Source organism: Astatotilapia calliptera, chromosome 6 (assembly GCF_964374335.1).
Source record: "Astatotilapia calliptera chromosome 6, fAstCal68.1, whole genome shotgun sequence".
Taxonomy (NCBI): Eukaryota; Metazoa; Chordata; class Actinopteri; order Cichliformes; family Cichlidae; genus Astatotilapia; species Astatotilapia calliptera.
The window spans coordinates 27,173,540-27,199,982 of record NC_137427.1 but is presented as its reverse complement, the minus strand read 5'-3'; the positions used below and the strand labels follow the sequence as shown (position 1 = coordinate 27,199,982).

Sequence of the window (26,443 nt, the reverse complement as noted above, 5' to 3'; positions counted from 1 at the left end):
TGTCAACGACCGTCAAGAGTTATAATAGCAGCAGGTCGTAGGTGTAGTTCTGACTTACTGGAGGTTCGTATGAATATTAAAGCTGTGTAAATTAATACAGGGTGGTTAATGGTGAAGATTAATGTTGAATGTGAAATGGATCGGGATACATGTGACTATCGACACACCCGGAACTTTCAGCTTACATCAATCTCATTGGTTGACGGTGACATTTTCTAAATAAAGATTTATACAAATTTGAAACGAAAAAATAAAAATCTGTCTCAGCAATACAAAATATCCAAGGAGGAGGGATCCATCAACAAGAGCCTTGGATGAAGTTGTTGTGGTGGTATCTATTTTATCATCTGAAGTTTTGTTTGTTTGTTTTTTCAGGGTTTTTTCTTTTTCTTTTTTTCCTCTTTTTTCTTTTTCTAATTGATCATATTGTTGACTTGTTGACCCGTAAATGCGACACGTATCTATCATTAGTGATATGAAGTCAGAATAAAGGCTAAAGATTACTGTTGACGGCTCGGTATTTATCAATATAAACGTAGATATTAGACATAAAATAATAATGTTTTTAAAAAAAAGCCGCGTACAAACATCGACAGTAACGACTCCTGCCGGGGGGTCCGGTCACTGGATGTCGTCACCTCTGTCTGTCCACAGCGGGGCAGGACTCGGTGAAACTTCTAGTGGACAGGACAACATCCGACTGCGTCGTCGTGTTATGCTCACAGATGACTGAGTGGCCAGCTGCTCACAAGATCTAACTTTTTTTTTTCTTTTTTTTTATCTGTTTTTTAAATTTCCACATCGTTTCATACCAATATGGCAGAATCCAGGCGTGAGGAGGAGGAGGAGAACGAAGGGGAGCGCACAAGCCAGGCATCGGGTATGGTGGTGTATCAGGCTTTGATTTATCTGCAGAGCGCGTTTTTTAGGAAAAAGCTGAATCTTGGTTCAAGTGTGAACACTTGCAACATTGACGAAATCATGTAGAAACGCAATGTGAACAGCAAATAATGTGAAAAATCTTCATTGCTAAGCGGGGGACGATGCTCCATTCATAAAACCTGTTGCTTAAAGCTCACAATTCAGGAGTCAGCGTTTTATTCTAATATAAACACAGAAACTGAGAGAGAGGAATGATCCCTAGAAATCCTAGAAATGTATAAAAGGTGTGCAAACCTCTCTTGGACCTGCAGGATCTTGCCATCTGGCAGGATTGAGAGACCGGTGTTAGGGTTAATTTGGGCAAATGCAGAAGGATTTTTAATAACTATGTTTTGATGTTGCTTCAGAAATCTGAACACAGTATAAAGCAGCAGGCTGTTGTAATGCTCTGATTTTCTGCGTGGAAGCAAACCATTACTTTATTTAATAACGCTCTGACTGAAGTGCCATTTACATCAGTTTCTCCGTTTCTTATAATCACACAGCGCTGTGGATTTTAATCATCCAGTTTGTGATTATAGAAAATTCCCACCCGCTTCTGTACTCATAATTTGCTGCTCTTCATTTTAGCCCTGGCTTGCCCACAACAGTTAAGTACCAAGATAGTTTTACCCCAAGTAATCTTTGTTTTTTCTAGCAAGCAACCCCACCCCATGTCAAACCCAGCAGTGTCAGACCCTCTCATACCACAACCTGACTCCACCAGCTGTTTGCATGGAAATTCCTGTCAGTGTCTGAACAGGCAGGCTGCTGTGTGATGAACACGTTGTGGTATGTAATTGACAGAACTTGTGATAATAACAGAAAATCGTCTGACCCACTTCAGATACTACTTCGGGAAGTTTGCACTGTGAATCACTCATTTGCATCGACACCATCTAATCTTCCCGGACACTGCTGCTGACATTGTGTTATTCACTCGTGACATCGTCATTTGGCAGCTTTAAGCTCTCTTGTTTTTAGAGTGAAGGCAAATGTGTTTTCAACAGTTAGCAGCAGCACTTCCTGGATTTTGACCTTAGTCACACTTTAGAATCTTTTCCCTCCCAAAGGTGCTTCAGCATGTTCTTGATGACCTGTACAGGATAGGGAGCAAATTTGCTTATCGAACTGACTGCTCTCTTAACTCATGCTGGTGAAGCGTGACACTTGAAGGCAGATTGTTCTCCATTTGGTGCTCGTTTCACCAGCTGCTCTGTGACTGCTGCCACTTGTGCTGAGTAACGTCAGCATGTGTTCGAGGGAGAGTATGGCTGTGAAGGGGAAACCTTTCCTGCTGACTTTAGCTGCTTTCTGATGTCAGTGAATCTCTAATGGTAAATAATTCTCTTAAAGAAAGCCTCTATTGTTACTCACAGGTGCAACACATGTTTCAGTTTCTCTATTTGGGATGATCCTGTTGCTTCATTGGTCAGTGTGTTGGTTATTCTTCCACTTTGGCCCTTATCAATATACCTTAACAGCCATCTGATGCATGTGTGGTCAATCCATTTTCCCAGGGTGCCACACGGGAAATAGGGACTGATTTAGAATAAGCTGAACCCAATTCTGCTTAAAATAAATGTTATCTCTTTATAAGCTTAATTGCTGTTGTTCTCTTCACCTACCACAATGAGGTAGTTCTTGGCCTGAAGTCACCTTCATGATGTTTAAGTATGGTACAAGATTGCCTGAAGCTTATTCAAACTAGTGTGCCTTCACCAGCTGATATAATCTGTCGTTTCTGGCATTTGCTGCTGGTTATGGTGGGATCAAAAATCAGTGTTCACTTTGCAAAACCTCCACAGGACTCTGGAAAAATCTCATTTATGCCTTGTTGATTCCCTATATCACTGCAGTTCTACTAGAGGGATGAAACCTAATTCGTTCATTCCCTTATTTGAAGTTTTGAACATGATAGCGGAGAGCTCTGTCTGTCTCAAACTTCCCACAGCCATTCTGTTGGACTGAGATCTGGCGACTCATATGATTCACGTTGTTTGACAATCAGTCCATCTCTGTGCGACGGGGAGGCATGATCAGTTAAGAGTTTCAGTTAATTTGTCACACCTCTGTGTGTGTGAGGTATTCATGCCTAACGTCTCACGCACAGGTGAGCTTAACCAAGACAAAACCGCAGTGCTGTTATTGGTGCAGAGGCCAATTATGACTAATAGGGAGGTTTTTGACATCCATTAAACCAGAACTACATTCAGTACATTTAGAAGTGCATTCAGCTTTAGAGTTTATACTTTAAACCATGCGAAATGTATCAGCCTGCATCACTTTCTTTTTCACACCAACAGACAGAGAAATGGATTCACTTTGGTACCTTTCAGATATTTCAAACTCACTTTTTCTTTCAAAGAACTTGAAAACATGTACCGTTTGCATTCCTATAAGCCTGAATCTGTGAACACAAACAGCTGGCTTACATGATTACTTAAAGTGTAACCAGATACTTTGTTTCTATCCTCTAAGATAGAAACAAAGCCCAACGATTTGTATTTAAAAAAATGAAAAAATGAAAAAACACATCTCAAACCTGCAAACTCAGAAAATATCTGAATCTTTTAGTTTTGACTGTCATGTCTATTTTATTTATAGCCTATAAGAGATTTAAACAGCAGAAGCTGACTGTGCTCTAGAGAAAAGGCACATTTACATTCCAGGTCTCCAGAAAAGCCCAGTTTTAAAATATATAAAGAAATTTTCATATCAGTATTGGCAATACGGGCCCTGCATTGACTTGATATCAGATCAATGCCAAATCGTGCAGTATCACACAGCACTGCTGGTTACTTTATCTTCATATTAGAGCTATGGGTTTTTGGTTGCTCAGCTAGTAGACCAGCAGGTCTATCAATCAGAAGATCAGTGAACTCATCCTGACTCCTCCAGCTGCCCTGAGTTGCCACATGATAAATCTGTGTGAGGGTGTGAACGCTAGAAAGTACTTAGGCATAGATAAAAGTGCTGAATGAGTGTGCGTATGACTGGATGAATGAGATTAGTAGTAGAAAGTGCTTTGAGTGCTCACCTGAGTAGAAAGGTGCAATATATAAGTACCAGTCCATTTAGCTTACTTGGATTTACTCAAGGACTCATATTTGAAGTGCTTTGAATGAGTGCTCTTCAGGTGCTCTGAGAAATCTTTTTTTTTTAAAATAGATCTTCCATTTATCATCATATTTTTAATTTTCTTTTTAAAATCCTTTAGTTAATTCAACATTTTAAGCAAATACTCAAGAGCCAGGTTCTATATTGCACTGGAAATATAACAGTTAACTGTTTAAGCCTGAAATAAATGCTGACCTGGTGAGAGAGTAAATGTAAATTCAAAGCTGCTGAAGTTCATTATTTAACGGCTGTAGACCCGCGTCACCTACAGTATGGATGACAGAGTCGCGTGAACATTTCTGTGACTTCACAAGTAAAAGATTAATATGGTGCAGTGTTACACTGAAAACCTCCACTTCCTGATTGACCACATTCCACTTCATCAGATTGGCCGAGTAAACACTGAGACATTATCGGCCGTCCCTCTTTTTTTTGCTCTTGCCTGTGGGTGTGCGACTGCTTGCTTCAGCTTCACTGGCACGTTCAGAGGGACGCTCGGTGGACCAGGAGAGAAAATATTGATTGGAAATAACCTTTTGGATGCTGAACGCTTCATGTCTTTTCCTTTAATTTCTCTCAGGTAAGGCTGTCAGCACATGGTGTCACTTCTAGTGATACAGATGACCAGGCAGGTGTGCTTTTGTGTCACTTATGTGACTTCTGTTATGAAGTGTTGACATTTTATTAAGTGTAAAAGTGTCATCATGTAGCCACTTAAAAATGTCTGTGTCATCAAGTGAAAGTACAGAAGCTGTGTTCTCACATGCTGCGTAAATTGAGGAAGCAGCACTATAGCTTAAACAGATAACAAGTAACAGGTGTGACAGGTGCGTGTCATGAACAACTAGGTCAGGGCGTCAGGTTTGAGGCATTAAAAACAATGCCTCCTCTGTCTCTGCCTGCTTGCTTTCATTAAACTTCAAGGACAAATGACTTTAGTTTAAATGACTGAATTTACTCTTTAGCTTGTGCTGATAAATGCTGGAAATCTGCTTTAGGTTTGTAAAAACCTAGAGATCAGGTCATGGACCACATTAGTCCAGGAAATAACTATACGTATGTTTATGGTGCTTCCTGAAGGAAACCAGTTCATTTTAGCCAAACTGGTTCATCAACATGTTTCTGTCCACCCTGCTGGTATGGTTTCAGTTCTTGTATTTCTAGTTCACACAGCACTGTCTGGAAGCAGTGGGAGAGTCTGGGGTTTGTGTCTTATAAAACAATGGCTCAGACCTTTGGCGTGGACCGTGATGTCATATTTAGTTGCCTTTTTAAAAACTCCCATCTTCACCTGCTGCTTCTTTTGTGCATTTTTATCCTCATTCTGATCCTCAGTAAGTTGCTTTACCAGTAGGACCAGCTCATGTTTTAGAAAGATCATTCTATCTCAAATGAACCTGCACCTACGGCTCAACCGTCTCTGATTCGCTTACAGATTTTATGGTTTGGACATTTAATCGTTGCTGTGAAATTTTATCTATCAAATACTTTTTTTCCCCAAACTTCAATGTTTACATATGGATGACTGAAAGGCTATTAAAGATGAGATTTTCTCTGACCTTCCTTGCCATCAGAGTCAATAAGGATCTGTAACTTGGGAGAGCAACGTCTAAAAATGTCCAATTATTGACTAGTTAAAATTTGAAGAAAAATAATCAAGCAGTCCTGTGACGTCTTGTATTTGAACTCACAGTAAAAGTTTGGGTTGTTTTTTTTTTCTGTTTGTTTGTTTTTAAACTGATATTGTAAAAAATTTCTGAATGAATATAGTTGTATTTTGCAATAATACAAAATAAAATGTGCAGAATCCTTTTCAATGTCAAATTTCTGGTTACAAAAACGAAGAAAGTGCCATTTTCATTCAAACTTCAAGTTAGATTGAGCAAGTATAACAAGTTGTACCACAAAAATATCAGTAGATCGTTTCCAGATGGTACTCTAATTATAAATGAGAAACTAATTTTGTTGATTATATGCATATTTTTTCATTTTCAAGACCTACTCTACCCAAAGGACTATCTGATAATAACATTTATATCATAGTTGTGACTAAGTATTGAACTTAAAGTATTCTACAGGTTTAATTGCATCATTGTAAAATTCAACTTTGTACCATTCAGAAATTATCACTGGTTGTCTTTTGATTTGTGAAGCTTTTTTCTAAGTAAGCGCTCAAATGTGACTTTACACAACCGCTTCATTTATTTATTTATTTATTTTAATATTTTAACTGACCAATACTAAGACATTTTTTGATGTATCTGTACTAAATTAGATCCTGATTCCTTTTGATGATAAGAAAGGCCAGTGAAATTCTCAGGCTTTTATCTTTAGTAATGTTTGAAATATTCATGTCCAAACACTGACTCATGCTGGTAGTGAGCCAATGGACCATTTTTCAAAAATATCTCTTGAAAAAAAAATCTGACGTATAAGGTTGAAATTTCATAACAATCATTATAACAAGTTTTTTCAGAAAGATTTAAGTTAATTGGACATGATCGATCAGAAGGTCATGTTAACATAGCTTGTTTCTGGATTCAGTGAAAGCAGCCATTGCTTCTGGTTACTTGACCTGTAGTATCTCAGTCACTGCACTAAAAATGATCAATCATGATACATCTAACTTTTCTCATACGTCATTCATTGTCACTTATAAAACCTGTTTCTCTCTGTTTTCCTCTGCAGATGGTGCTGAAAGAACCAAGAACCAAGAACATTTGCATTCCAGGTATTTGATTTCATGCCGAGCTGAAGTTTTGTATGTTCGATCCAGCTACAGCTGTTCAGTTTCACCAAACTTCAGCTGTAGCTGGAAGCAGGGCTCTGTCCCCTTTAACAGCCAGATATGCTGATGGTGAGGTTGTGAATGGACCAAACAATGCGGTGATCTATCCTCGCTGACAGACAGGAGGTCAACACAATGACGAGTAGACACCGTGCTGCTTTTTTCACTTGGTGTTTACACATGTTAAGAAGACAAATGTGTGTAGAGCTGAAAATCTGTCCAGTTATTTAAAGCTTTCATGCATCGTGGATTTGTTTGTGACCTATTAAGTCCATGTGGTTCCAACTCAAGCAGTCAATTAAATTAACCGCCCAGCACAAGGAAAGGAGGATTGTTGGGCTTTTGTCAGATAGTTTAGATCCAGGACTCGGGTCTTAACGAGCAGGGAAAATTCCCTGTCACGTTAGTTCAACCTCTATAGTTTTCAACCAGCACAAAGAGTGCTGCGATCAAAAGGAAAGAATGTTTGAAAGTGAAACAAACGGAAGATGTCAATACATTCGCCTCCTGTATTTTGTAAAAGAGTTACAAAAGAGGAAATTGTCCTGTTTATTGGGATTCCTGGTTTTGTTAGCCCGATGTGTTCAAACAGATTAATGAACGGTGTTTGTTGGGATACTACTCTTGTCCTATAAGGCGGAAACTTATTATTCTTTGCCTTTTATTTGTGTGTGGTTGTAAAAGTGGATGCATTTTTTTTAAGCATATAAAGTTTCATAAATGTGGTCAGTGTTTTTAAAAGCTTCAACCTGTGCTGAACATTTGGATTCAGACAGTTTTTACCCCTCAGCTGTAAAATACTGATGGAGTAAGATACCAGCAGGATATCATAAGTGGACAATTTTGAATCCCAGTGACTTTGATCACAATGTCAAAGTCAGAGGTCAAGTTTTCTGAAAATCTTGTGAATGCGATAACTCAAGAAGGAAGTCACCTTGGATTTTCATCTACTGAAAATCTCCGACAAGTTTGAATCCCAGTGGCCTTGACCTCAAGGTCAGAGGTCAAGTATTCCGAATACCTTTTGAATCTAATAACTCAAGGCGACATTGACTTTGATACCATGGTGTGTACTGTCTATTGGAGGCTGAGAAGTAGCACTTGCATCCAGCAGTGTTTTTTTTCCTACTGTTGGATCTCTATGATGTCATTTAATGCTGCTGTCTGAGGCAAATAAGTCTGTATTTAAGCAGAATTGCTGCCCACCTGCTGCTTAAACCGTCCGTTTGAGAGAGGTAGCCAATCAGAAGTAAGGAAATGAAACGACTCGTTTCAGACAGCCCAGTCTAAGAAATGTGAATTGCATAATTAACTCTGGACTCTAAGAAATTTCTAAGAACTTATTTCAATGTATTTCAGCACATTTTTTTTTTCTGCTTGTATAAAATATTTTTGTCTTTTTACCTGATGTAAACCACCTTACTCTTCCCTTAACCATAATAATCCAATATAGTCTGCCATCTGCCGGCTTACATTTTTATCATTTACATCTATAAAATATTTAAGCAATTCATCTCTGCCTTATTGTCAATCTATTTTTGGATCATCAACAATAAGGAGGAGCTGCATGGAGTTACACTCCAAGGATTGTTAAAATGAAGAGTGACGAGATTTCTGTTTAACCATGGTGTCACTGCAAAAGTATGACCCTGCTGTTGATGATAAACAAGACTCTTGTTCTGCTCTTTTCAGTCCAGGACCTCTCTCCTCAATACGAGCTGCTATCAAACGAAGTAAGTTTGCCTAAACCGGCCTTCTGAGAAGCGTTTAGAGCCTTTTACGGTGTGTTTCTTCACACGTTTTTCATGTGGAAGTGTAATGAGTCAGCAGGCTTTTTTTTTTTTTTAAGAGAGAAATATATCTGTAGTATGATTAACTTGAACAGACATCTTACAGTGCAATGGTGACAAAGTTCATGTTACTTTTTTTTTCTTTCTTCCTTTAGCGAGAACAAACTCTCAGAGCAACAACAGAGACAGGAGGTACAGTAAAATGTTCCCATCCTCCTACTCTTTACATCTCGCCTGTATTGTTTGCTTCTTAAAAGCTTAATGAAACCAAATATCTGATTTGTGCCATGTGGTTCAGAGAACTGTGCTTTTGCTAACGAATCTAAAAAGTAATCATCAGTAAATAAACTGCATTAAAGATAAATGAGAAGTGGGTGTGTAGATGTGTTTTTGTCGGGGGGGTGGTTTCATGGAGGGGGGGTCCTCATGGTGCTATGGCGATTTGTCTTCCAGGCGACCACAGATCACTTTTGTAGCAGCAGAGCCTCTGACAAGTAACACCTGGTTCACAGGATCCTCGGGGGTTTCCCCTCCTCCTCAGCCAGGCTCTGTGTCCCAGGTAGGTTTGACCTGAGCCACAGTGTCTCAGTGTTACCTATTTAAAAAAACAAACAAACAACAACACAGGCACGCAGACTCAAATGCTTTGACTGAAAGGTTCAAATGTTGGGTCCAAACATGCCTGGATCAACCTATGAAAGCATGCCTAATGAAAAGAGTCATAATAACAATAGTAGAAAGTTCAATAATTCTATTATTCTAGATACACGACACAGAAATGTCATAGCAACTGAGAAAATGTGGGAAAATCTCTCTTTTAATGACTCCACTCCCACCATCCAATGACCAGGTGATCAAAGAGAAGACTGGGGAGGAACACACTGTAAAGCCCACTCCAGCCCCCCGCCGGAGCAGCTGCACAGCCACAAGCGCCACACAGGCTGACCCTACCGCTGCCGTCACACAGCGTGGTGACACTCCACCGTTAGCGGAGAAAAGACCTGCTGGTGAGGCATAAAAGGATCGTTACTGTCTGCTGAGCATTCATAGCAGGTTTGACTCTAAACACCGTGGTTCTTCATGTTTCCAGGTACAAAGCCACAAAAGCCACCCAGGCCCTTGCTGCCGAAACAAGCAGACAGAAAAGCAGCAGAGAAGGTTGTGACAAATACTGCAGCGCTCACAAACGCTGAGGACCAAAGTGATCCTGGCTCTGATGGAAAGCAACTTCGACAGCAAGACTCCACGCACACGTGCGTCCGATCTGTAACTGTCCACTGGAACATTCCCGTAAACCATCCTTCTGTTGCCCCTGAACCTGGTGACGCCACTCTTTCACCTTCAAACTCCAATCGCAGCCAACGTCCCGTTCCACGCCCTCGCACGAAATCCCTTAAGCAAGCACCCGAAGAGGAGGCTAAAGTTCAGACTTTGGTTGAAATCTGTGAAAGTTTTGGGGATATTCAATCTGATAACCAGGAGTTCCACTCAAATAAGTATTTAAAGGAGTTGTTGGAGGTTTTCGGTGCAGATAACGAGTGCGAGCAGGGCGGTGGCATCACTGATCAAGCCGACGAATCCTCGCAAAGTGAAGATGCTCCTGACGAGATGAGCGGCAGCAACAATCAACGTAGCATCCGGGCCACGATCCAGGCCTTTGAGAGCCAGGCTACCGGCGAGGACGGAAATGGGAATGAATCTAGCAAACCGCAGCTTCCTGCCAGGAAGCCATCCATTAGACCTCCGGTTGCTGCTAAACCTTTTGTAGCTCTCAAACCTCCGTTTACCCCGAGTATAGACGATGACAGTCAAAACATATCGGGGGCAAACATCTTTAAAAACGCTATGACAGCCCCCAGACCTCAGCCTCCTGAGAAACCCGCAGGTCTATCAATAAGGGAGGAACTGGAGGCTTTACACAGCAAGGGGGCAATGTCACAAATATCACGCTCTCCGCTGACCAGAATCAGTCAGGTGTATGAGGAAGAATCTTCACCTTTTCCACCTGAATATTCACCTTTTCCACCTATACCTCCGGTGAAGGAACCACTCAAACCCAATCTGAATATAAACAACCACAACTCGGCCTCCGTGGTCAGAGAGAAAGAGTATGTGGAGACTCCAATAAGTAAGTGCAAATAAAATGCACTGCTCCAAAAGCACGTGTTTACGTTTTTCATCTCCAGTTTCTGTGTTAATCGACCTACTGTTTTGTTTTGGGTTTTTCAATCTGCTTTCATATAAAAATCCTTTATTTGACTTTATTAATGTAAGAAGAAATCCTATAAATTGTGGTTAAGAAGGTTATCTTGCCTGCAAAGATCTTACTGGTGTTTAAGTGACAACCATAAGAAGCTGAGAAAAGAGAGCAGAATCTTTGATTGGTGTCACTGGCAGATATTTGACATTTAAAGAAACCTAATGAATGGTTGTTTGGTTACATCGTGGTCAGAGATGCTGCACAAAACTATGTAGTGACTGGAGGAATGGCTAAGAAATGCGAATGCACAGTTTCCCCCCCAGCCTTATTTCCTACAATGCCAAATGCTCCCTTTAAGTAAACCTTAAGCTCTTCTCATCTCGATTGCAAATAACAACAACGTTCTGCTTGACTTTTATGACATTAATGTACACCGGAGGTCCTGAGTTAGGTTGGTGCAACACAAAAGCAAAGCTGTACACTCATGAGGTGTCTCATTGCTCAGATCCGATGCCATTTAAACCGCCGCGTAACTCTAACATCAATGGAGGCTCCGTCACCGTGCCAAGCCTGCCGAAACGACCAACCACCATCAGGGTCCCCAGCAAAACCAGTTCAGGTAGGTTCAGTAAGCCTTAAGCGATTGACTGATGTTTGATTTATGTCAAAACACTGATGTGTTTATCTGACATGTATGCAGCATGTGGTAACTGCGCACTGAACTCTTACCTACCTTCACTTTATTTATCCTGTACACATGAAGCACTGCTGCTCAGTATGCCTTTTTTTTAATGTCAGATTCCTCCTGGGATGATCCTCCTCCTCTTCCAATTCAGAACCCCGTGGGCTCACTAAACAACTCAATGAACCACAAAAAAAGCCTGCAGTCCAGCTTGTCCCTCCAGGTATGATTTGGATCACAGGAAAGCCTTAAACCTCATTAAAGTGCATCTTCTGATGAAACTCTTGCCTCCTAAACCCGCTGCCTGCTGTTGAGCTTCAGCTAGTTGTGCTTCACATCTTTTGCCCTGATTCTTTTTCCAGGAGCCTTTCAGTGCTATGCCAATGCCATCTCTGCCACCTCGGTAAGTGCAGGGGGGAAAACAATCAGATATCAAACTGTAGGACACTTTGAGTATGTCCCGCTCAAGTTGTGCACAATTTTGCACTTCAGGAAGCCAAGTGTGAACAAAAGCCTCCCACCTCGCCCACCTGCTGCCAAAATAGCCCCGGGAAGGCCTCCCCAAAGCTTCAAAGCCACAGGTCGCTCTCAGTCGCTGTCATGGGACGCTTCACCTAAACTCCAGCCAGAGAAGCCCCACAGGAAAGAACTCGTCTTACCCCCAAGGCCCAACCCAGGCCACCGCCTCTACAACAAATACACTGTGAGAGACTGCATGCATAAAAACTCCAGGCTTGTTTCTACAACGGCTTAGTGAGGGCTTGATAATATTATTTTTTTCTTTCTCCTACTAGTTGCAGCTTCCCCATGGGATTGCAAGCTTTGACTACAAAGGGAGTAGTTCAAGAGAGCTGTCATTCCAGGTGACCAAACTAGTTTTACCAGCACATATGTGGCCTGCAGCTCATCATTGTTAAGCACATCATTAAGTCCTTTGTGTACTGTTGGCCTTTCAATAGAAAAACGAAGTGCTGCTGCTGCTCAGAGAAATTAATCACAATGAATTGGAGTGCCAAGTTGGACAAACTAGAGGAAAAGTCCACAAGTCCTGCATGAAGATTATAACTCCCCTTTCCTCGGATGAATCTTCACCACAGGTGACTCAGCCTTTTATTATGAGTCAGTGAATGTTTTTTGCCACCTGATCCGTTGATGCTGTTGTTACCAGTCTGTCCTGATGTGTTATACTTTAAAGTCTTTGTTCCTTTTTGTGCAGGATTCTGACCAAACTGGGCTAAAGGTGCAGGTCGTACATGACTTCGATCCAGGTGAAGCATCGGTTTCTTGAATAACTGTTTAATAGAATATTTTTGACATTTCAGGCTGTTCTTTGTCTGGATTTGTTGTGGCATTTTAATTAAGAGGACAAATACAATTATAGGTTTCCAGTCAAGAGGGGAGGGAGGTTAGTATAGTGTAATCTCTGTAGACAGGGGGCTAACCCAAGGGCCTCCCACTAAATTTAGAAATGCATATGCATTTTTTTTTTCTTTTAATCTTTGGAGACAATTCTTTCTGGTGAAGTCAGGAGGTGATGGTTTATATGGCACAAGATAATGGGGGCTAACTAGTAAGAATTAGCGTTAACTTTGACCAAGACTAGCTTGTTTTCCAGAAAAGAAATGCAATAGAAAGGAGGTCAGTCCAAAATTGACAACCACGCCTAGATCTACCTCTAATGCTCCCTAAATAACAAATAGTTTCTTATTTCTGCTGGCCTTTTTGTGTCCGTGCTACAGTGAACACTCTAAACAACAACCTCTCCTGCTGATAAAATGCATATTGTCTGAAAAGAATCATAGACACTGATGGCCACTTTATTGGGTACACCTTGCTAGTACCAGTTTGGCCTGTATTAATTATTCATGGCATAGATTCAACACGGTGCCGGAAACATTCCTGATAGACAACTGCAGATTTGCACATCCACGATGCAGAACTCCTGCTATACCACATATCACAGGTGGAGGTCATTTGAGTACAGTGAACTAATTCACATTCAAGAAACCATCAAATATCTTTGATGGCACTAAGGGGCCCAAAGTGTGCCAGTGTGCCATGCTTTAAACTTAAGCATGACCATGTCTATATACTTAAATTCACTGGGTTACCACCATGTGATCAGCTGATCAGCCATCAGCATTAACAAACAGTTGAACGGGTGTACCTAATGAAGTGGCCTGTAAGTGTAGATGTATTTGTTGTATTTGATTGTTTGCACTGAATGATTGATTGTGAAGTGTTTGGTCCTCAGAGGGCCCCGGAGAGCTGAGTCTGAGAGCGGGAGATATTGTGACCATGGTGGAGAAGGTGGACAGCGAGTGGTACATGGGCACCTGTAGGGGATCTACTGGTTTCTTTCCCATCAATCATGTCAAAGTCCTGGTAGGTTTCAGTGCATTCTTCACCTATTTAGTGACAATCAAAAAGCAAGGCAAATGCTTTTAACTTTTGTTTTCTTTTTGATTAGTTGGATTCACCAAAACCCCTCCCAGAAAGGAAACCAAAGCCGCCACCAACACCTGCAAAAGTCAGGTACTGTCTTTGCAGCATAAAATGTTTGGATCAGCCTTTACAAACCAGCATGATGGGCTAACTGGATGTTTAATATACCCTTAAAGTGGTCCCAGGTGTATGGCGAGGTTCGACTTTGAAGGGGAGCACAGTGATGAGCTGTCGTTCTCTGAGGGTGATGTGATCCAGCTGAAGGAGTATATGGGACAGGACTGGGCACGGGGACAGATCGGCGGCCACACTGGCATCTTCCCCCTTAACTTTGTAGACGTCATTGAAGATCTGCCTCCACCCCCGAGTCAGAAACCCAGTAAGAAGGTCGCACTGCCCGGTAAGATTTTCTGAAGACACTCAGACGCTCACTATGTGCTGACTTTTAAACTGTACATGCATACATTTATCTGTGTGAATATCCACACTACAACATGCCGACGTTTTGTATCTTTCACTGAAGAGCTTTTATGAGCGTCTTTACTTCATGCTGGCTGGTACATACTCTCTGTGGCATGTCAAGAATTTGCACTTGTGTTTGACTTTAATTAAGTAATTGTTTACAAAAGCCCAGCCATAGACAGGAGTTTAGAATTACAGATCAGAGGTTACGAGTAGTGCATTGTTGTCCTACAAATACTTTTTAAATCAGGGGTGTCGAACTCCAGGCCTTGAGGGCCCGGTGTCCTGCAGGTTTTAGATCTCACCCTGGGTCAACACACCTGAATCAAATGATTAGTTCATTACCAGGCCTCTGGAGAACTTCAAGACATGTTGAGGAGGTAATTTAGCCATTTAAATCAGCTGTGTTGGATCAAGGACGCATCTAAAACCTGCAGGACACTGGCCCTCAAGGCCTGGAGTTCGACACCTGTGCTTTAAATACTATAAATTGAGGAAAAAAGTTGAAAAGTTAAAGCAAAGCATTCACATGAATAATGCAAACTCCTGCTCAGTAAAAGAAATAATACAAAAAGGCTGACACCAGTCTCCTCAATGGCAGCAATATTGAATTATTAATAGCACACCAATACATTATTGAGGACTGTCACAAAATGTGGCCACAGAATTTTCTGTTTGTTCCTTGATTTAATTTTGTTCACACAGGGATGGCTGCCGCTTCTCCAAGCATGCACCCTGAGGCTGGCAAACCTGCTCAGGTAACCAACACAAGCACGCTAATAAATCCAGACAATGTTGGTCATGCAATTTGACCCTGTGTTTTGAGCAAAATATATAATAGTTTTGTTATAGTTAAGTTTTCCGCAGGTGCACTGAACATTTGTGTATTTTGCTCTTTTTTTGTAGGCGTCTCACTCTGACGTGGAGTGGGTGGTGGCTCTGTATGATTATGCAGGGAGGACAGAGGAAGAGCTGTCCTTTCAACAGGGCGACTGTATCCTCGTCACCAAGCACATGGATGCTGAGTGGAGCTGTGGCAGGCTCAACGGCAGGGAGGGCCTCTTCCCCAGGAATTATGCGGAAAGCACCACAGGTGTGATGTCATTAACATTTGAGCTGAAGAGTTTCGTTTTGAAACGCCCGTGTTTTTATACTGTGCGTTTTTGGTAGAGAAAATCAGGTGTGAGAAGATGGACAAAGACCTCACTTTTTATGTCATGCTGCTCTGTAGCATGACACAGTGAGAAGCAATGTTTGCCCCCAAAGCTTCACTGTTTATCACATGCATCCACTAAATACACTGTTCTAAAAGTTCAAGAAACAAGAGTATAGGATCATGCTCAATGAGATCTGATTTGCAAGTGTTCCTTCAAATCTTGCCCTTTACAGGCCAGCAGCCGTTTAATAACCAGGAGAATGGAGCTGCTGGAGGCGGGAGAGCCAGGGCTCTGTACAGCTTCGCATCAACCTGTGATGAGGAGCTCTCCCTGCGGGTACTGATGTGATTCCATCTTACATGAGTAAACAATAAATTCCTCATTACATGTAAAACCACATTTCCTCTTCTTTTACAGGTTGGGGATATTGTAACCAATCTCGAGTCCATAGATGAGGAATGGTTTTTAGGGGACCTGAGGGGCAAACGGGCCTTGGTTCCTAAAAACTACGTGCAAGTACTGGATTAAAGCCACATGGACTTTTGCTCGGTGCAAAGCACAGCTGGATGACCTGAAGCTCCAGTGACTTGTTCACAGCAGCAGAAGCCTGAACTGACTAAGTTGAATGCAGTATTTTACCTACAAGTAATCCAACTTTAAGTCCACTTGAAAAATGTTTACTGAATAATCAATAAAAATATTACAAATGGTGGACGATGTTGGTTTCTTGGTAAGCATTTTCGATTTGACCAGATGTACACTAGCACCATCTAGTGGTTTTATTTTCTTCCCATTACAAATGAATTTCACTTTCAAAGTGTTCTTTACTGAGATGAAATTAAATGACACCATTTTGGGGGGGAATATTACTGCTATAATTTTAGTAAGCTTCAGTAATGTGATTTAACAGGACCTGTGCATACTGCAAGAGTTTTACCACAGATACTGGAAACACAGGCATCTTCTACACTGAAGAATAAATTGAATTCAGGTCAGTTACCTTTTATACAAACAAGACCTAATGCACTGCTAATTCTGCAGCATCCACCTTTTATCTGGTGACTAGTTCCTTCGAGAGTGCTGGATTTTGTAGCATTTTATCCCCTCCTTACATGCACTGACTGAACGACTGCATTACTTTACTGACAAAGAGAAACAGGACACTTTGTTGGTCATTTACATTTTTTATTCAAATCAGGGTGTTTTTACACTGTCTCCTGAATGGGGGGCTCATAGCCATCAGCCCTCTCCACCTTGGCTCCAGTGTCATCACCGGAAGCCTTTGCAGCACCAGCAGCACCACCCTCACCATGGAGCTCCATCAGCTTGCCCACTGCAAGGGAGGACAGGGAATTTAACTGACTGATCAAACCATTACTGACAACTTGCAAATGACAGTTTGTCATACATATGTAATGGCAAAGACATAGTTGTAACATTTCATTCAATTAAACCAAGAATGTCTGCTTGTCAACTAGCATGTTGCAAGGGAACATCAGCTGATCTCAATTAGGTAATCAGGTGATCATATGGGACCGAAACATTGTCATCTTTTGTTCCCACAAACAAAAGAAACACTGTAAATACTAACATGCATTACTTACACTCGAACTTGGGCTTCTTAAGCATCTTGACCTTGCGAACGTACACATCGTGCAGAGGGTAAATGGACTGGCATGCCTTCTCGATGTCCTTGCCAACACTGTCAGGGATCCTGGAATACGAAAAAGCAAACGCATTCATTTAAAACCATCAATTGCGACACACACAAAACCTGAGTGCACTCAGAGATATAATTAGCTCAATCTTAAATTAATAATGCCATCTGTGCTTTAGTCAGAAACATGAGACTTACAACTTGTTGACCACTTCCTTCAGGTCATTGGTCTGAACCTCACGTGTCATGATCTCCATCATCTTCTTGCGGATTTGGCGGACCTGTTGGTGCTGGGCGTAGGAGGTCTTTCTGATCTGATTAGCACGCTTCTTTGTGAAACCCACACAGAAAAGACGCAGAAGGTAGCCATCGGTGGTCTTCACATCCACATGGGCCTCAATCATGGTCTGAGCAGAAAAATGATGACATTAACAGTGCCGCCTTAAAACGCATCGGTCTGTAACAAACTTTTTCTGCTCGTGTTCCTTCAATGTGCTTCTCACGTTTCTTTTTCCGAACCAAAATGCATTAAAACCCAACTTGAAAGTTTTGTTAATCTGGAGTCACCAGTAAATGGTTTGAGGTGTACACTTGTCTGCCAAGGAACTAGGTATAGCTGTGAAGTCTAATGCGACAACTCTGCCACATATTCTACATTTAGAAAGCTTCTACATTTCCAGTTTTGTTCTACAACAGTCTATGATTCTACTGCTCGCTGTCCACATGTATGCCATCTGAGCGGATAAAATGTTGGGAAATCTCAGATGTAATAGTCCAATATACAACATTGACAAGCTTGAAAGTATAACAAATAGCTGAACACACTAGATATCCCAGGTGTATCTAATAAAGTGGCCTTTGGTTTTTGAATGGGAACATGAAATGACACTTTGTTGCTTGCGTTTCAAAGAGCATTGGTGCACTCAGACTTTGCTGCTACCATTGCTGTAAACAACACTACAAAATTATGAATATATGACCAACACACTCAAATCCAAAATATTTTACCAGCGCCTGCTGAGAAGACCCAACACTTTAATAACCGCTGTCTCGGGCCAAAAAATAAATACAATTTACAGATCAGATGACTGTACGCACTTACGTCTTAACATGATTTATCATTTTAATTTCGTGCAAGCAAAAGTCAAACAACATGTTAGTCCTTTGATAGACTGAGTTCTAGAGTGCACTCTGCCTCTGGGACTGGATGAAACCCCGCTGTGAACCTGAATTTATGTTTACGCAAACAGGGTTTTGTGAATGGACTTAACTAGCGATGGCCCATTGCTTGCACTCACCAGCTTACTACTGTAGTGGTTGACCACTTCAGATAATTTTAACTGCCGACACATCTCATAGGCCCAACATTTAAGCCACTGACCAGAATTAACTTCATGTCATTAACAAACAATGAAGGGATCCATCAGCACAGGCTTCACTCACTTCTGAAACAAGAACAGCACGAACAGCACACACAATGCTGTGGAAAGGTGGAGGCTTATTGCAAAAATAAGCTCCCAGTATCCTCAGCAACCCATATCGCATGTGTGAAAGAGCTTCGCACAAACATCAACTGTGCACTCTCCCAGCAGAGCATGAGGGGCACTGACAAAAAGCCCTGTGAGGATGCCAGTACTCAGAATTCTCCATCGCCAAGCAGCATTGGTGATTATATTGACTTCTCAAAGCTCCTGTTTTGTAATTATTATTTTTTAAAAGACAGTATATTAAAGAAGTATATCTAAAAAGCTTTAAAACATACCACATTACATTGGATTACTTCCCCCTTTATACTGGTCATGGAAGACATTTCTCATAAGTCTTTCTTTTCCTTCTAATGTGTTGAGTCCCAATATTTACACTTCAGCGTAAATATACCGTATACAAACCTGAATGTTCACACCAAGACCATACATAGTGTAGCCCTGTAGCCAAATCTCAACAAACACATTGGCATAAGTGACATCATCAGCTATCTGGCACCACTGGTGAAAAATGTGACCATCACCTGCCACTTCTTGACCATGGAGCACATCTTGTCACGGGTCAGGTCCATGCCGTGGAAGTTGGTGAGGCAGTTCTTGCCCTGAACATCCTCAGTGATGAGCTTGAACTTGCGGAAGGCCACCTCATCATTCTGGAGATCAGCGAGGCTCACTTCAAACACACGTCCCTTCAGACCATCTGAGGCGATTCCTGTGTGGTACAAGAGGTACGAAAAAAGGTTAAAGGGTTGAAAGGTAACGAGAAGTCTCTGGAAGCTGAAGTACTGATAATGGGAAAGGCAGTTGATCTCGTAAGTAATCAGGCCCCTCATTTGGGACCGAAACAGTTTGTCATCACACATTCCCACTGTACGCCAAGGATACTCTCAGATAATTATGGACAGCATTAGAAAACAATGCATCACCTACACAATTCTAAAGCTGATCTTTACTACTACTGCCAGAGTTTCACTGAATCAAAGAATGACACTTCTGTTCTTTACAGAAAGCAACATTAGCATACAACACACACAACAGCCACAACAGCCTTCGCACAATGCAGACTTACTGGTTCCCTGAGTCCTGGTGACCAAGGTCTTGCCAAGATTGCGGATGTTGAACATGGCTGGTGCCTTGACATCATACCAGTCCTTCTTGGAGAAAGGGTCCACACTGCAGGAGAGTAGAAAGTATTAATTCACAATCATCTCAGCCATGCTTGAATACCAGTACGAGAAAGGACACTGCTCGGATTAGCAAACACCGTGGAATAACCACTACTCTAATCGATTTCACGATTTCCTAACGGACTAGCTCGGTCGTACTGATTGTCTGCACCACATGGTGTTATAAGTTAGATACATTAACTCTTAGCCGTAGGATCCGACTGCCATGTTGCCAGACAAGCTCGCCTACAGTTAAGCTAACATTCAGTAGCCTTTAGCATATAAGATTGCAGGCGCTAGCTAGCAACCAAATTACTTGAGCTTTCCCTTACTGTGCTGGTGATACTCCAAATGAGCTGCTCGCACATGATAAAATCAACTTTAACTACATAAAGTCTAAGAGCATGAAAGGAGACATCATGCTACAGCTCAGCGCCACTGGGGCCGGCGGTGCCGACACTAGCACTGGCCGCTTAACATCCACCTAAAATCGACTTCATCCTTCACCCATTTCACACCAAAACGACACCAACGAAAAAAGCGAAGTGTTGCTCACACAACAATGTCTGAATGTCCAACTTACATCTTCTTTTTGGCACCCTTTTTGCCGCCTTTGGTCAGCCTCTTATTCTTGCCGACTGCCATGTTGGCTACAGGGAGTGAAAGAGGAGGAACTCGGAAATCCCGCGAGAATTAAAGAGACGGCTCGGGGTTCGTGAGATTTGTCTCATCTCGCGAGTGTTTTTGCAGTTTCATTTGTCTCCCTCTGCCGGTGAAAGCACAGTCTAACACGCTCGTAAAAAAACTAACAAACTACATTAAAAAATAGAGTTTTGAAATCAGTAACAATAAGGTGAGCAGACGTTCCGCTTTATGTGGCAATGCGCAGCATTTTTATCCCCTGTGCCCTTCTCCCACATCTTCAGACAGTGTCCCACACTTTGATCGGTTCTGCAGGACATGCTTTTTCAAAGAGACCGTTTTTACCAAATGTGTATAATAAAGAGTTAAAGTTAAAGCATGTGAAGGCAAGGCTTTTTTTTTAAATTATAGTCAGGTCAGCATCTCTAATGCCATACTCATCAGGGAACAGTAACCAAATCAAAAAGTCACAAGCTTTGCAGATTCTGCTGAATATGACAGAAACAACTACAAAGACAATGAAGTCATAGTATATACTGACAAACTGAGCTTATTTATTTTTTAGCTTCACACAGGAGTGTGAAGTAGCAGTTTTATTAGTCATGATTGGTTAAAAAATTGCCCAAAATGTCAGACATGCCTCAAAAAAGGTATATCAGTCTATTGACATATACAACTGAAAGCCAAAAACTGTTACCAGGCAGAACAGCGGCTTAAATAACAGTGAAATAAAATTCAGCATTGTCAACCTGTCCCACTTTGCCCCACGCAAACACAGTGTTTGCCCTACATTTAGTTTGTTGGGATCTGGTCATCCCATTTAATTCTATTAGTTTAAACCACGGGTAGTCTAATCAAGCTTGAAAAGATTTCAGATTCCACATTCAGGAAACTTTTTTTTTTATCCCAGAAATGGCGAATCAGTTTGACGGTCCACCACTACAACGATAAGGAAGCAAATAAGAATAAAAAACAATAAAATAAAAATCATATAGAAACCACAATCATTTTAGTATTAAAGGCTGATATGCAAATACAACAACATAAAATAGCCTGGCCTGCTAAAAGTATTTGATTACTGGCAGATTATAGAAGACCACAGCGCAAAAACAGTGGAAGGGCCAAAGAGGACAAAGTAACAAAGACAAAACCTACATTTTTTAAGTAATCTTTTTAAATAAATGGAAGCTGGAAAAAAAAAAGCTCAACAATAATTTATAACTAACTACAGCCATAGGGAACAACAGTTTTCAAAGTAAAATTTGTCAAATGCTGAAAGGCAATAGTACAACATTTTCGTATTTAGTAATTTGTGTCATTTGTTCTAGCAAAAAGTGATCCACACCAATTTTTTTTAACTGGGAGACAAGTTCTTCCACATCTCTGAACAGGATGAACTAGTCTCAAGGTGTGCAAACAGGTAAAATAGGCGTGTTGCCTGTTTTCCACCAACATTATTACTGTAACAAAGGGAAGAATTTTGTCTGTTGGGAAAATACACTTCGGAGGTTATTTATCCACTTACCCACAAAGCCTAATACAATAGTCCTGTAATCTTCCACCTGTATGAAGGTCATATTATTCTGTGGAAGATGTTGATTCCTGATGGAGGACACAAAGTAAACACGTTAGTGGACTTCATCTTTCATATACCAATATTGACAAATGTAAACCAGGTAAACAGGTAAAAAGGTGTTGTTTTATGTAAAGTCTTGCTCCTTAATTCTTCCTAATATGCCAGCAAGGTTATTAGTACTTTGACAAATCCAGCTCCTAGTGCCACAGATGTTTTCAAAAATTATTTGAAGGACGTGGCAGCTGTTTATTGTGTCTTCTCATTCAAAATCTGATTTATGTTGACATTTTTTGCCTTTATTTCATCTACAGCAGGTGTGTCAAACATAAGGCCCAGGGGTAAAAATCAGTCCAGCAAAAACTCCAACATACTCCATACATTTTCCCATCTACTGATACAATTCACCTGTTCACGTTTTTTTCACTACTATAGAAATTACAAGGTTGTTTTATTAGTTTTTTATAAAGTGTCCAATGTAAATAAATAAATAAAACAGGTCATTTTTCTGTGAATTGAAAGTAACTTTCTGCTTTATAATTACAGGGCAGTTTTATCAATGAGCTACCAGACTCATTTCTGTAATTTTACATATTAATTTCTTACAGTTTAAGTCTAAAGAGTGGCGCTGATGGGTTTGTTCATTTACAACAGCGGCATTTCTTTATCATGTAAAGAAAAGTGAGAGCTACTGTTGAAATTGCACTTCTTTTTCTTATATTGAGATATGTCGGGGATTAAATGTGCAGTTAAATTCAGATAGACAGAAAGAAGAGTTTCGCTGATCTGTTCCGCTTGAGATCAAAGTAGGGTTGTATGTGGCCCGTGATGACTTTGACAACCCTGATCTACAGCCTCTGCTGTATTGTTTGCATGAGCAACAACTTTACATTTGTGGTTCGGATGAGAAGCTTATTACATTTGCCGTCATTACTTTAGTCATCTTTGCTTTCAAGATGGTTTAAAAAGATATTTTTCAAAGAGTTGCTCTGACACACTCTGAGCTCTTAACAAGGGCTCATCAGTTTAATTGCAATCTCTGACACTAAATCATTTGCAGATGTTATAATCTTCTTCTGAGATAATAAGAGCTTCCAACAGGATGGCAGCAAGAGGGGAGAAAGAGACGATTACGGTGGCGCTGTGTCACAAACTTGTCCACTCATTAGCTGCATAAAGCCTGCAGGAGAATAAGAAGGCACAGTTCAGTTTAAAGGTCAGTAAAAGCTTTCTCTGCTCTTTTTCTGTTCTTTTTTCTTCTTCTTTTTGAAGGTCGTATTTAAGAAAGTCTTTGGGCTCAGTGAACAAGACTGCTGATTTGAGGTCATTAAATCAGAGACAAGGCCTGCATCTCATGGGTGGTGCTGCTGGCTTCCATGACTCCCAGGGTCCCTGAGGGCTCAGCTACACTTTACTGGGAGGTCAGCGGGAACGGTGACGCCAGCTGCCTCTGTGGCAACACTCATGGCTGCACATCCATCCCACAGAGCCAATGTGAAGTCACTAGAAAGAACAGAGATGGGAAGACAGATAGTATCAAATATGGGCATTATTTGACTTCGACTGCTTTGATTGTGTCTGATTAGAGTTTTGTCTCTTCTCCTCAGCCGTGCAAAAAAAAAACCCTCACGTGTCAGGGGTTATGGTTGTGGCGGTGATTTGAAAAGGCAAGCAAAGCAGAGCCGTCACTTTGCTTTAATGTTTGGTTTTCAGCGCCGCGGGATGCACACATCTGTCAGTGTGCGCTGTTGTGCCCTACAAAAACGTTGTTCTGCATGTATTTCCTGTTTGCCTTTTCATTTTGTTTGTTGTGTTAGTTTAAGCTATAACATCCTCTTTTTATCCATTATATGATGTGTGATTTACATTGACAGTTTGTACATAAGATTTCTAAATTAAGACTCCTACACTCAGAACATGATTTGTTGGTGCTTGTGTTACAGTTACTACTTTTCTGTGTGTATGTAGCAGGCACTTGTCTTGTACACTCTACCTTATTTTAATTGCTTTTTCTCTCTATCTCTAGGAGAGGGCATAAACAGGAAGAAAAAAATTATGATTGTTGTTACTATTTGTGGAAAGGGGGTGGGATTTAATAGAATTAGACTTATTTCTGCTCCCTTTTCAACATGTAAAGTTATACATTGTGATTATTCTTTTCCTTATGTTTTTAACATGTTCAAAATAAAGCCACATTTCAAGTGCAGTATTTGAAATATATCCCCCTGAGGTTTATATGCATGCTGATACACAGCATACAGTCAAACCTGGATTATCATAAACAGCCCCATGGTCTGTGTAACTTTTTGAAATATTAAAGTGCAGCATTATCTGCTTACTATTATACGTCCTCCCTTCAGCATTGTAGTTTACATTGGGTTCACGTGACATGTGCATTGTCCTGAGGTTAGGGTAGCAAGCTGCTTTTCCCGAAAACGGAACAAAGACACTTTCAATAACCTGTAATGTGTAAATATGCATACTGTGCGACAGACACAGCTCAGACGCAAAATTTCCAAGCTTATAGTCCCACATTAATTTTAGCTGGCATTGCTTAAACGGTGATAATGTAGCTCTCTCGCTGAGGTTAGCGGACTACTGTTGTGCATTTTATTTTGCCTCCTTGTGTTACTGATGTTAATGATGTGGTGTGCGTGTAGAGAGACTGTGAAATCGCGAGTTTTGTTGTGTGGAGCCTGTTTAGAGAGGACTTCTAAGCGGCAGGGCTCAAACCGTTAACGTTTCGCAGTAACTCAGTTCACACGCTGTTGATTTGAACGCAGTCCCTGTGCACGGAGCTAGAAAACCACCTGAGCTGCACACCTGCCACTGAGCTTAACAGTCCCCAGTTGTGTACTGCGCATGCGCCACTCACTCAAGGGCTATACTGTCATGGCGGTGACGAGCTGAAGCTACCGGGGTAGATCAGGAAGCAAATGCAGCGCAGCTGGGTCAACGTTGCCATTTAGCCAAGTGTGCGGAGTTTCCCGAGGAGGAGGAGGGGGTCACCGAGCGGACCTCAGCTCTTTGTCGGCTTTCTCCGGAGCTGTTGGCGGACTTGCTTCCATTCAGTTTGAGTTTTTTTTATTATTATGCCAAGCGCTACCTGTCAAGTGAGTGGACTCAGTGACAATAGCAACTTCCACTGCTGTGCGGAGATATTAAAGTATCCTCGCTTGCCGTTTGTGCACAGGAGCACGGGAGGACACAGGTAAAAGGGCGAACTCTTCTTCACCTGCTTCTCCCCTTGTTACCTGCACCACACTTTCCACGGCTTTTAACAGTGTAAAACCCTCCGTGTGGCATCAAGTTACAGGGCAGAGGAGTAGTTCACCGTGGAGAGGAGCACTGACATTTCCAGCCTCGCGGTGTCAGCGGTCATCAAATTCTCTCGTTTTTTGTTTTTTTTTTACCCACTTTCGAGGCTGTTTTTGGATGGGAGGGAAACGTCTTGCTTATGTGCCTATAGACTGTCAACAACTCAGCTGAAGGGGAGATAAACCCCCCTCCCCCTTATTTCCCTCTTCTGACATCGGCTCCACTGTCACCATTGGAGGTGAACAGGTGCCTTACCTGTGAACGCCACCTGTCCCGTCCGCTTCCTTAGCAATGGCTAGCGAGGAGACAGCGGGCGCTGCACCGCCAGGTGAAGGGAAGGACGGGCGACCTGGCGCCGTGGGGCTCAACCCCGGAGTGCCTATCAGGGGGATAAGAATGAAATTCGCCGTGCTCACCGGCCTGGTGGAAGTTGGGGAAGTTTCCAACCGAGACATTGTGGAGACGGTGTTCAACCTGGTAAGCTGATTATGGGGCTCAGAATAGGCCATAGATAGCACTGTCACGCTGTGGTACTGGCTGTGAATCTTTGGGAAAGTCTGGCTTACACCCATATTTGCATAAAAGAAAGGCGTTGATCGTCTGTCAGCACTGACAAAATCGATACTTTCTACTAAGTGTGGCCATATTGACTTAAAGGCAAGCAGCCTACACTGGAAACTGCAGTGAGTCACAGCTATAGGACCTCTCTCTCTAATGAACCCTTATTATCCATGTGGCCCTGTAAATTAAATGGTATATTGTTGGTTTGTTGTTTACAGATAGCTGGAGTGATTGGGCTCATCAGAGCAGGTTCTCATTATTTAGACATGCATGTCATACAGTTTCTTATGCTGCATTGTTCTGTTGTCTTATTGGGCCCCTGCATGTACACATGTAATTATCAGTGTTAAAAACATGTTGCTAAGGTTGTTATTGAACATGACATGATGACCAATGTGAGAATAATCGTGGCAGAGAAAATACTGCGGCAGCAGCAAATCAGTCAGTGCTTTTTTGTGTGTGTGTGTGTGAGAGAGT

The 26,443-nt window shown here is 41.5% G+C and overlaps 3 protein-coding genes and 2 non-coding genes across 12 annotated transcripts in view; 2 read left to right on the top strand and 3 right to left on the bottom strand.

Moving 5' to 3' along the window:
• The first annotated feature begins 75 nt into the window (after positions 1-75).
• On the top strand, positions 76-16,277 carry sh3d19 (SH3 domain containing 19). 2 transcript variants are annotated; one of them, XM_026171371.2, is made up of 21 exons: positions 76-880; positions 6,730-6,772; positions 8,522-8,562; positions 8,775-8,811; positions 9,073-9,178; positions 9,470-9,626; positions 9,710-10,747; positions 11,325-11,438; positions 11,618-11,724; positions 11,864-11,904; positions 11,994-12,204; positions 12,296-12,364; positions 12,461-12,598; positions 12,718-12,769; positions 13,756-13,886; positions 13,972-14,036; positions 14,123-14,346; positions 15,114-15,166; positions 15,315-15,501; positions 15,798-15,901; positions 15,983-16,277. In XM_026171371.2, the coding sequence occupies exons 1-21, from the start codon at positions 817-819 to the stop codon at positions 16,091-16,093; spliced, it is 3,093 nt and encodes a 1,030-aa protein (XP_026027156.2). In that variant the 5' UTR covers positions 76-816; the 3' UTR covers positions 16,094-16,277. The 2 variants fall into 2 exon arrangements, with proteins under 2 accessions (XP_026027156.2, XP_026027155.2); XM_026171370.2 differs by lacking the exon at positions 76-880 and adding an exon at positions 4,978-5,178.
• A 452-nt stretch (positions 16,278-16,729) lies between these two features.
• Positions 16,730-20,888, bottom strand: rps3a (ribosomal protein S3A). Its single transcript, XM_026171380.2, has 6 exons — positions 20,456-20,888; positions 19,776-19,879; positions 19,231-19,418; positions 17,421-17,629; positions 17,170-17,279; positions 16,730-16,898 (listed from the first exon to the last, which is right to left on the bottom strand). The coding sequence occupies exons 1-6, from the start codon at positions 20,515-20,517 to the stop codon at positions 16,771-16,773; spliced, it is 801 nt and encodes a 266-aa protein (XP_026027165.1). The 5' UTR covers positions 20,518-20,888; the 3' UTR covers positions 16,730-16,770.
• LOC113024875 (small nucleolar RNA SNORD73) lies at positions 17,057-17,123 on the bottom strand. Its single transcript, XR_003272737.1, has one exon. It is a non-coding gene; the product is annotated as a small nucleolar RNA SNORD73 (small nucleolar RNA).
• Positions 19,497-19,570, bottom strand: LOC113024874 (small nucleolar RNA SNORD73). The gene has a single exon (XR_003272736.1). It is a non-coding gene; the product is annotated as a small nucleolar RNA SNORD73 (small nucleolar RNA).
• Positions 20,889-24,952: 4,064 nt separating the features above from the next.
• The window catches only part of lrba (LPS-responsive vesicle trafficking, beach and anchor containing), a 176,532-nt gene continuing 175,041 nt past the window's right edge, over positions 24,953-26,443 (top strand). For 2 of the 7 annotated variants that reach the window (XM_026171363.2, XM_026171361.2), the window contains exon 1: positions 24,953-25,882. In XM_026171363.2, the coding sequence (XP_026027148.2) occupies positions 25,697-25,882 (186 nt within the window). In that variant the 5' untranslated portion in view covers positions 24,953-25,696. The remainder of the gene's footprint in view (positions 25,883-26,443) is intronic. The other 5 variants (XM_026171365.2, XM_026171362.2, XM_026171369.2 and 2 more) reach the window with 3 other exon arrangements.